Source organism: Sus scrofa, chromosome 3 (assembly GCF_000003025.6).
Source record: "Sus scrofa isolate TJ Tabasco breed Duroc chromosome 3, Sscrofa11.1, whole genome shotgun sequence".
Lineage (NCBI taxonomy): Eukaryota > Metazoa > Chordata > Mammalia > Artiodactyla > Suidae > Sus > Sus scrofa.
The window spans coordinates 1229716-1240675 of NC_010445.4; the positions used below are offsets into that span (position 1 = coordinate 1229716).

The 10960-nt window shown below is 62.0% G+C and overlaps 2 protein-coding genes across 4 annotated transcripts in view; both read right to left on the reverse strand.

Moving 5' to 3' along the window:
* The window catches only part of LOC110259831 (killer cell lectin-like receptor subfamily G member 2), a 42856-nt gene extending 38723 nt beyond the window's left edge, over window positions 1–4133 (reverse strand). Inside the window, exon 1 of one of the 3 annotated variants that reach the window (XM_021085974.1) lies at window positions 552–2414. In XM_021085974.1, the coding sequence (XP_020941633.1) occupies window positions 552–769 (218 nt within the window). In that variant the 5' untranslated portion in view covers window positions 770–2414. Of the gene's footprint in view, window positions 1–551 lie in introns of all 3 variants that reach the window. The other 2 variants (XM_021085972.1, XM_021085973.1) reach the window with 2 other exon arrangements.
* The window catches only part of MAD1L1 (MAD1 mitotic arrest deficient like 1), a 323281-nt gene continuing 318671 nt past the window's right edge, over window positions 6351–10960 (reverse strand). The window contains exon 18 of the mRNA XM_021085975.1: window positions 6351–10775. Coding sequence (XP_020941634.1) covers window positions 10617–10775 — 159 coding nt within the window. The 3' untranslated portion in view covers window positions 6351–10616. The remainder of the gene's footprint in view (window positions 10776–10960) is intronic.

A 10960-nucleotide genomic window follows, 5' to 3' on the forward strand; every position in this document is an offset into this window, starting at 1 on the left:
TAGTTAACCTGAGCCTAACCAGAGCCACCTGACCCGGGGAGAACTGGGCGAGTGATTTAAAGAGACACAGGAATCAAAGAGGCCACCGCAGGGTCCGCACGGCGCCGAGGAGGCGGTGACCTCCGCGCTTAGGAAAACCCAGTGAGACCTGCGGAGCCAGCGCTGGTGGGGACAGTAACCTGAGGATGACACCCAGGGTCACTGGCACCTGGAGGGACCAGAGACCCGCTGTCCACAGGGGAACAGGGGCCCAGCCACTTTGAACGCTGTTGGTTGGCATCAGCTGCAGCGGGTCTGGGTGCCCTTGACTCGCGTGTCTGTCCCCCGCGTCCCCCCTAGAAACACACACTCGTCTCCAAAAGTCGCGAGCAAGAACGCCTGCCGCCCTCTTCCCGAAGCCCAGCCCCACCCTAGGGCCCCCCATCACGGACGGGGGGTGGGGTCAAGCCATGAGCCGCCCACCCCGTCGTTCACGTAGTGACCACAGGGGGACAGGAGCTCCTCGTGCCCACGACGCGGTGACGGGCGCGCTAATCCGCCCCGGACCTCACCTGGCCGCGTGTGCACCTCGCGCTCGTGCGGCGTGATGTGTCGGGTGTACCCCAGCCAAGCGGGCGAGACCGGGAGAGCTGCTGCCTCTCGGGGCGGAGGTGGAGGCTGCCTTAGAAGGGACGGAGAGAAGCTTCCGGAACAATGGCCGAGCTCTGTAGTCCTGAGGGGGTTTGGTCCACAAGCGTGTGCCCTGGTCTCTTCGGAGGTGTAGGTTCATTTGTAAACTTTACTTACGGAGAAGGCAAGTGTGGACACAGAGGGACGTCTGCTCCCACGGGGGAGGCCGCGCCGTCTGGGGAGAAGGGTGTCGACACCTGCCATGGGCCCCGGACGCCCCGAGCACGAAGCCGGCTGATGGAATGACACACGTTTGAGACCAAACAGAGTAAGGCGTCGATGGCAGGGTGGAGGCGATGCCTGCAGGTGTTTACTGTGAAAGTCTCTCGTCTCCGCAGTAAAAAGCCGGGCAGAGGGACCCGCGTGTGGCAACGTGGTGGGCGGTGCCACAGACGCGACGCTGGGGGGAAGACGTCAGGCCCCCAAGGACACGCGCTGTCGGATTGTGTTTCCGTCAAATCCGGAAACGGGCCGGTCCTCTCCAGCGGAGGGTGGTGACCACCGCACGGAGGGCGGGGGCGTGATGGTTTCCGGTGTTTCGGAAGCGTTTCGTGTTGAGTGTTGGAAACCGGAGAATGCACTGGGCGGCGCCCTAGGACGTGTGCGTCTTTACTCCGCGTGTTAGGTTTCGGTACGAATGTATCTTCTAAAAACTCCTGGGGAACCAGGGCTGGAGGGAGCTTCCTCGCCCTGAAGAGGCTCTGCCGGCAATGCGCTCTCCTGCATAAGGGATCGGGAGGCGGCGGGAGGGCTCGCTTTTTAGGAAACCACCGTCAAGGTCATTGCGGGCACGGAGAAGCCCCCTCAGGTCCCCCCCCGGGCCCCGCCTGTGCCGTGCGTGCCCTTCAGACACTCGGACCGTTTGGCATCCATCCTGGGACAGACGCGGTGACCGAGGAAACGGGACAAAGCCCAGCAGCGGAGCGACGGGTTCAGGGACCCCTGATTGATGACGGCGCGGGCGGCGGGAGACCGCGTGGGAGGAGGAGCCCATTTAACAAATGCTGCCGAGACAATTAGTTGTTCATGTGGAAAAAATGAAATTGGATTTCTGTCTCACGCCATAAATAAAAATCACTTGCAGGAGACAGGGTGGGGATTATCTCGGCGACCCCGCGGGGGCGGGAAGATTTGCGTAAACCAGACGCCAAAGCGCCGGCCATGAAAGGAGAGATGGATAAATGGAAGCACGTTGACATCGAGAACTTTGTTTATCGAAAAGTAGCACAAAGAGGGTGCAAACGCAAAGTGCCAAGTGGGGGGAGATGCTTCCGTGTGCAAACCAGCAAAGAGAGGGCGTCGGATACAATCTCACCAGCGCAAGAGCCACGACCCCTAGACGAACCGGTAGTAGGTGCAACAAGCGTCTCTCGAATGCTCACTCCCAGTGACTCGAGGAAATGCCTGCGAAGCCTGCGGCCGTCGCGGGTCTACGGCTTGCTGGTGGACACGCACATCGCTCCAGGCACTTTGGAAAATAATGAGGCTTCGTCTTGCAAAGCTGGGTGTTTGCAGACGCCCTGACCCCATGGCTCCCCTTCTCATTAAATTCTAAAGACATGTTTGCTCAGGAGCCCAAGAAAACGCACAGGGACCATCTGAGCACGTTGTTGCTTTTTGTAGCAAAACGCTGGAACAGGTCCAAAGGGCGTGTGGCCAGGGGATGGAAAAATGCATCTTGATGTGTTGAGGCCACAGAATCTCACACGGGCGACGCAGGTACCCATCAGACACACTGCGTGGAGGGGGGGCGGGATGGGCAGATGACGCAGGAAGCACAAGAGCAAGCGGAAGGAAGCCTCGTGCCGCGTGGCGTTGGGTGACAGCGGCGGGCAGAGTGAGCCCTGATGAGCAGGCGGCTCGGGTGCGGGCAGCAGGGCCGGCGGCCTCCCGGCACCCCCGAGACTGCTGCGGGAGGGGCTGGGCCCCGCCGTGCACACCGATGACACGTTCCACAGACCACACGGCCAAATCGATGAAGCGCCCACGCGGACGCTTTCACAGGCGCCGGCATCACGGGTCTGCTCACGTTCGGAGGGAGGACGAATGCCTCCCTCGGCTCGGTGGACGGGCCTGCAGATACCCAGACACGGCGCTGCTGGCACCGACCTCGCCCCCCGCCGCTGGAGCCGGAGCCCCGTGGGCTCTCCGTTTGGCCCACAGGACGGGTCTTTACGGGGGGCCCGTTTCCTGAGCACCCAGGACCGGGCAGGTGTTCGTTTTGCTTTAACCCATGAAACGCAACTTCCTGGAACGTGAAATCCTAGCTCATAACCGTCCTTCCATCAAACCCTGTGATTTGTCTGCTGCCACTGGGCGTCGGTTTTGGGGGGAGCTCAGTCTCACTCCGGGATCCTCCGTGGGGATCTGCCTCCCACCCCGATGCTGAAGAAAGTCACGCTTGCCGGTCTCCTTTAGTTGGGGAAGTGTCCCCACCGTGGCCGGGACGTCCCCTCTCCCAGGAGCGCTGCCCAGGCCCATCCTCCTGCGGGGTCTCTGTCTGCTTGTCTGTCTGTCTGTCGGGCCTCTCCCCTGCCCAAGGGGCTCTGCCCGGGGGCCTGAATCTCGCTGCTCGCTGTGTGTCGACTAATTCCCTAATCCGATGACTCTATCAAGCATATTTCCCTAAATGTTTAAACACTCCGACAATTAATGAATTCTAACTAAAAAAAATTAACCAATAACATGTCCCAGATATTCAGATATTGATCATAAACTTTAATCAGCTGCTTCTAAGCGTTCAATTAAAACCACACGCCAAATACATCAGACTTGCTTAAATGGCTTCAAACGCCTCAGGACCAGGTAGAACCCACGGCTGCGGCTGAACGGCCCCCGTCAGGCTGAAGCCTTCGCCCCCACTGGGACTGTATCTGGGTGACAGGCCTTCAGGAGGCTGTTGAAGTGACACAGGTCACAAAGGTGCCACTGGAGCCAGCAGGACTGTGGCCTTACGAGCAGGGAACAGACCCCGAGCTCGCCCGCTCTCGGCTGGGCTGCGAGGACGCGGGGCAGGCAGCCCTCGGGGGGAGCCAACCCTGCCGACACCCTGCGCTGGTTCTCGAAGCTCCGGAGCTGTGGTTTAGGCTCGGCTGAGGTTTGGCTATGGCAGCCGAGCGGAGGCAGCAACGCATCATCAAAGGGATGCTGAGACGGGGCGCCTGGGGGCAGCGGCGTCCTCCTGGGCAAAGTGTCGCCAGGACTGGTTCCTCCACGTCCAGGACCCGTCCACCTGCTGCCACCTGTGTGGACCGGACTGTGAGCCCACTGGGAACGGCCACGGCCACAGTGGTCATCCAGTGACAAAACCCCACCCGAGAGGGGAGATGTCGCAGCTCATCCTCCTTGGGCTGTGAGTCCCCCCCGCCCCACGCAGGCGGTGCTCCCTCCCCTCGGCCGCTGCCCTGGGTCCGGTTCCAGCATGTCTCTGTGCGGGGCCCAGGCCCCTTTCCCAGCTTGCAGAGGATGGCCCCCCCAACACCAGGACTGCCCCCCTGGACGGCTCCCCCCACGCCTGGACGGCCACCCCCACAGCAGGACAGCCCCCCACATCTGGACGGCTCCCCCCACGCCTGGACGGCCACCCCCACAGCAGGATAGCCCTCCACATCTGGACGGCTCCCCCCATGCCACAGGGACACCCGGTCCCGGAACCACATAGTGCCGTGAACGTGACCCAGTCCGTGCGTGACCCTTTGTGTGGCAACTCGGTGCACTTGGACCTGACCTCACTGGTCTGTGGCTTTTCATGGACGGAAGTTGTCCCCGTTAATTTCATGGATCTACTGTCTGTGTTTGGGGTAAAGCGGTCACAGCCTGGGCGCCGGGAGCCCTGCCAGGTTGCCCTCTGTCCTCCTGGGACAATCCCAACATCCTGGAGACGACCCCGGGTGTCCTGGGAGCGAGGGGCCGGCGTCGGGGGGCCTCCAGTGCTGCCAGCCCCGCTGTGCCCCCCCAGGGTAAAGGCGGGATGCCCGCTGGCTCAGGCGGCCCAGCCCTGCGCGGGTCCCTCGTGGGGGTGGCCCTGCTGACATTCAGCCTCACAGGGGCGACACCCCTGGGAGCGTGAACTGGAGAAAGGTCAGCGTCCATGTCCTTTGACCCTTCGGCCCCGAGAATTCCCAGGGTGTGTGTGAAGGGACGCGGGGAGCTGGGCACGTCCTGGGGGATCGTGAGCGGGGTCACACAGCGGAAGGGACCGCACACCCAGGTGCACACACGCACAGGTACACACACACCCAGGTACGCACAGGCGCAGGCACACATGCACACGGGCACGCCACGCACATGTGCACACAGGCACACCACACGCGTACGCACACACACACACACGCACATACACAGGCGCTCTTGGAGGCAGGACCAGCAGACAGACATCCAGCGTGCACGGCGTGCGCCCCGGGAGGTGGGTACGGGGTGATTTGTGCTTCTTCCTGAGACTTTCCCACATTTTCCCGGTGTTTTCCATGGCTGGTGGGTATGAATGTGACAAGAAAAATAAAATTCTCGGATATGTTGGTTTTGAAGAAACACGCCAGTGGCACCTGGCCAGGGCTGCTCTGGGAGCGGAGGGGGCCCAGGCGCTGGCGTCCGGCCACTGCAGGGCTGGGTGGGCTGCGTCTGAAGGGGTTAAGATGCTCCACCAATGCAGATTAGGCTTAATGAATCCTTTTCATCAGTTGCAAATATACCTTCTGAACCCTATTAAAAACATGAATATGCAAATGCAGACCTTTTTAAATTCTCATTTTCAAGGAGTTGGTGTTGGGGTTTGATTAAGTGAATTCCTTTAACAGCCTGTAAACCTGGTGCAAAATTTAATTTCCATTTTAAGTTTGAAAAAAAAAGAAAAGAAAAAAGGCATGAAGGCTGTTGGTAATTGAGCTAATTATAGTGTCACACTAGGAGGCCACCCGCAGAGCCTGCCAGGCTGTGGCAGGGCCTGGTCCCACTGTCAGCCCACCTTCCGGATGTGAAGACTGAGGCTCAGGAAGGAGAGGAGACTTGCCCGGGGCCTGGCAGGTTGGGGCGGAGCCCTCACTGAGCCTGGTCCAGGGCTCCTGCTCCCCAGCTCATGGGGAGAGGCGGGGTGGGGGGGTGCCCAGCCGGGATCCGACGGCCGGGCCTGGGTCCACGTGGGGGACAAAGCTCTCCCTTCTCAGCTCTGCTGGCGTCTCCCGGGTGACCTGCTGGGCCAGCACTTGTCTCGCCAACTTGGGAGGTGATGGGGCAGTGCCTCCAGCGTGCGTGATGGACTTGCCTCAATACTTGAACACCAGTGAGCCAGACCCGTCCCACGCGGGGCCCATGCGCACATGTGACCACTGAACACCTGAGACACGGCTGGTCCAACCCAGCTGGCGACAACTGCAAAACGCGACCCTCGATTCCCAAGACCCAGGGCCAAGGGGCGATGAGACGACTGATGTCACTGCTTTCTAAACAAAGGGATAACGGAGAGAGCTCCCTGGTGGTCTAGTGGTTAGGAATCGGCACGTTCACTGCCGCGGCCCGGGTTCAATCCCTGGTCTGGGAACTGAGATCCCACATCAAGCCGCTGCTTGCCGCGGCCAATAAATAAATAAATGAATAAATAAGAGATATAACTGACATATTTGCTTCCTGTATAGAATATGATGACTCAATATTTGTATCCGTTGCAAAACTAATTTTTACATTGATTCCATGTTGCAATAAAATGTTGGCTTTATTCAGTTACATAAAATACATTCAATGAAATTAATTTCAACTGCTTCTGTTTCAGTGTGGCCCCCAAACATTTCAAATTCCCCACGTGGCTTGTATGTTGCTTCTCTCACCACCGTGCTTCTGCGTGTCCATGAGAAGGTGCTAGAATGTGTGTGTGCACACCGCAACATGTAGCTTATCCACAAACAAGCTCTAGGAAGCGTCAGGGGGCGCTAGGTGCCCCGGGAAAGAACGGGCTCCGGGGGTCGGCCAGCTCGGCCCCCACCCCAAGGAAGCACCGACGCGGACTGGCTCCCGGTCCTGGAAGCGGCACGTCTGAGCCGCGGGGGCGGGTAGGGCTGGGGCTCGGAGACGGCCGCCTTCCCGAGGCTCACGTGGCTGCCCCGGGTCTGTCCCCGTCTCCTCTTCCTACTAGGACCCCGGTCACGGGAGGAGGGCCCTGCCCAAAGGCCTCGATTTTAGCCCAGTGGCCTCTTTAAAGGCTCCGTCTCCAGACACCGTCTCATCGGGGGTACGGGGTCAGGAGCTCAACAGCTGCATCCGGGGGGCGCAGCTCGGCCCGCAGGGCGGACGAGGGCGCCCAGACCCTACGACGGCTGGCATGTCCCACGCGTGCCGGGGTCCCGTTCTCAGAAACACCAACCAATCAGAAAAAGCCCTAAACCTCCCAATCTCTGGAAAATCTGGAGCCATGAGTGGGGTGGGGGGTGGCGGGGGGGCCAGGACCGGGAAAAAAAGGAGACAGGCGAGACCGGTTCCTGTGCCCCTGGAAATGAGTTTTGTTGGTTTTGTTTCAGCTTCTGCTTGTTTTAACCGTGACGACGGTGGCGCTTCCGCGGCGCCCGAGTTCTGGGGATGCTGTCGACTTTTCTTGAAATGAGAATGGCGTCTCTGTGGGTTATTGTTTCCCATAAAGCTTCTTAAGTGTTTTGAAAATAACCACAAACCCAAGGAAATACATCAGTAGATGCTCTCATGGAAAATTTCCAAGACACTTGTTAAGTGAGGGGAAAAAAAAAAAAACAAAAAACCCACACAGCAGAACCACGCAGTTATTTTAAAGCCACACACCAGCCCAGGGAGACCAAACACAGCGCTTGGCTCCCGTGTCAGGTGTGCAGCCAGCCACAGGCCGACGAGGCTGGGACCGGGCCAAGGGGCCTTCCTTGCACGCACGTTGCCACTGCTGAGGGCTTTTCTTTTTACATTGAAAGCGCCTCAAGAAAAAAAAAAAAGTGCCTCCAAGTTGTGCAGCTGAAGATAGAGAAAAGGCTGACAATGGAAACGCCGAGACAGGCAGCAGGGCCGGAAGACGTCTGCTCACAGTCCCTGCTCCCCGCTTGTGGCCCCCTGTGCTGTGTGACTCTGGGCAAGGCCCTGCCCCTCTCTGGGCCTGAAGCAGGAATTTAAGGAGGCTGGTAAAGCCACCTGTCCTCACTATGCACACACACGACACACGGACATGTGTGCACAGCCGTGTATGCAAATGCACATGTGCGCACACACACTCACAAGCACAGTCACTCTCACACACTCACAAGCACAGTCCCGCCTGCCCGGCCACAGGCTCCATGCCCTGCACCCAAGTCACAGAGGCCTGGCACCTTGCTTGACCCTGGCATCCTGCTTTGACCCAGAAGCTGGGGTGCTGCGGGCTGCTGACCTTGGCCAGGAAGGGGTTTGGGGCCGGGCCTGACACACCTCGCAGGCCCCCCTCGCAGGCCCATGATGGGAGGGAGAGCGGCTCACGGATGGGAGGGAGCCTTGTCAACGGCACGGGCAGGGCAGGAGCCTGGGGGACCGGACCGTGGCTCCGGGCGGGGGCTCTTTGAAGGCAGAGTCCAATTCGGGGGGTCCCACCAGCTGGCGGGGCTGCTGTGCTGATCTGCGGTCCACACGGAGGCCGTGAGGAACTGAGACAGTCCAGCCGTTCCCTCAGCTCCAGAGGCACAGGAACCAGGCGTCGGGGAGGCGAAAGAGGCACCAGGCCTCACAGACTCTTGAGCTGGTGGCCAGGACACGGTCGCAGAGGGAGGCGGGTCCCGGCGGGGGGCTTCGGCAGGCGGTGCTGTCCTCCGGGGAGCTGGACAGAGCCCGTTGCACAGCAAATCCTGTTCCATCCTGGCAATTACAGTTCCTCGCCGCGGCACTAATTCCTTAAAATTAGTCATTAGCAGCTTAACAGCCACTTAGCATCACTGCCCACTAACGAGCTGGTGGCGGAGGGTCTGCCAGAACCAGAACCTTCCGGGGCCCAGCTCCCCGTGTTCACGCAACGCCACAGGCAGGTGGAGGGGGCAGTGGGGCGGCCAGGCCTGCTCTCTCCGGGGAAGGGGGTGCTGCCATCACAGCACAATCGCTGCCCCCCCGGGCTGGCGCCGAGCTGGCGCTGGGGAGGTGGTCTGGACCTGGGGGTGTCCCTGCACCCGGGAGAGGCCCTGGAGACCTGACCCCTGCAGAGGGAGAAGCTGGTGAGATGGTGGCAGGGGCGAGACCGGGCCCTGGCACCACCCTGTCCTTCTCCACAAGTGGGGATGGGGGTGGCGCCCGGCTCTGGGGCACAAGACCTCGCCAGGGACTAACTCAAGAGGGACACGAAGGCCAGGGGACAGCTTACGAGTCACTGTGGAGGGTGGTGCTGTGGGCTAAGGCGACCGGGGTCCCCCATCTTGGGGCCACATGTCACCAGGAGGGGGTCAGGGCCTGGCATGAGCCCGATTCCTCAGCCCCAAATGCTCCCAGTGTGCGGCTTTCCCCCCCGGGGCTGGCTGGAGTTTAGAGCGGGGGGTGCCCGCCTGGCCTCCGTACCCCCTGTATGCCCAAGGCCCCCTCTGCTGCCCACCGGGCAGAGGTCAGGGGCTCCAATCCTGGCCCCTGTCCCAGGACACCCCTGGCCGTGTGACCCTCTCCCTGCGGCCAGGCCCAGCTGGACCCCAGGACCTGAGCTGTCTCAGCAAGAGCTGCCCCCACCTCCACCCGGAGGGGTGACGTCCCGTCCGCTCCATCCCGGAGCCAGCCCCCCCGTGAGCACGGCCGGCATTCGGGGATGTGCTGGCACCCGGGCCTCGTGGTGCTTTCTTTGGGCTAACGATTTAGTGTCAGGTTTGGAATTGAGCATTTTATTACTGTCGGCAGCATCTGGTCTCAGCCTGTTTCTGCAGGAGGCCGGCGGGTCCAGGCCTGGGGGAGGGAGGGCCGGCCCCCAGCTCTCGACGGGCTTGGGACAGGGGGGAGTCAAGACAGGGGCTTGGGCTCTTGGTCTCTCTTGGTCTCTTCTCAGGGAGAACAGCCAGTGCGGGCTGGGTTCCTGGGGGAGGGAGAGGGGAGGCCCAGGCCACGTGGAAGGTCTCGGCAGGAGAGGGGTGCAGGGAATGGGCTGCCCCAGGGCTGAGCAGAGGCTGAATCCACTTTGACGTCTGCCTGAAACCCCCAAACAGGGGTCTGCACGAAACGCAGGACCCCCGGGACCGCCTGCCACGAGGCGAGAGCGCCGCAGCTTGCAGGGCAGAGGTCCTGACGTCGTCGAGTGAGGAGGGGACGTGACGGTGGAACCAACGGCCTCGGACCTGGGGAGACCCTGCCCCCTGTGGGGACCGGCCAGCTCTTGGTACCAGCCCCCAGGTGAGGGGCGCGCTGCCGTATGAAAAGGCTCCCCAGTGCTCAGGAGAAGGTGGCTGTCCACGTGCTCCCTGTCCTGCCAGTGGGGCTCCTGGGCTGCCCACCCCACAGCCCCCTGGGCACCCCCCGCCCTGGCCTTGGACCTGCACGGGGGCTGCACCGAGCATCGGCAGAGGGAGGCGGGCAGCTCAGGGGCTCACACACACAGGCTGAGCCGGGTGCGGTGCTGAGGGGCGCCTTTATTTCATAAGCGCCTGGGCCTCTGCTGGCAGCCCTGGTTCACCTGCGAGGCCCAGGCCCAGCCGGGCTTGAGCAGAGGGTGGGGGGTGCCCGGGGAGGGGACAGGAAGCGGGCCCACAGAGCACTGTCTCCCAAGACCCACCCCTGCCGCCTCCACAGGCAGCCTCACGCCTGCCTCCCAGAAGGAGGGTGAGGGGTGGTGGCCCGTCCCCGCAGAGTGGGCCTGAGCCAGGGGCCAGGGCGCGGACGCCTCTCACAGCAGGAGCCCACCGGCCAGGGTGGTCCTGCACGGGGGTCCTGTGCGGGGGCGGGGCTCAGGGGTCCCCCTCGAGCCGAGTCGCTGGCCGCCCCGCCGGATGGGCGGCGGGCCCGGGGCCGTGCTAGGCCACGGTCTGGCGGCTGAAGAGGTCGAGCGTGAGGGCGCTGAGGAAGGCGGGGATGCTGTCCTGGCGCAGCAGGTGCAGCTCGATGAGCTCCGGCACGGTGCGCGAGAACTCCGTCTCCAGCAGCTGCATCTTGGTGCCCGAGGGGCCCGCGGCCTGCAGGGTAGGGGGACACAGGGAGATGCCGGTGAGCAGGGGTGCCCAGGCGGGTCAAGACGGGGAGGGGTCTCACCCACATGTCTTGGGTCTGGAGGCCGCCTCACCCTGAGACCCCAGCCCTTGCCCATTCAGGGCGCTGGGGACGCAGGCCCGGGGGAGGGGTGGTCCTGTGACCCTGCTCA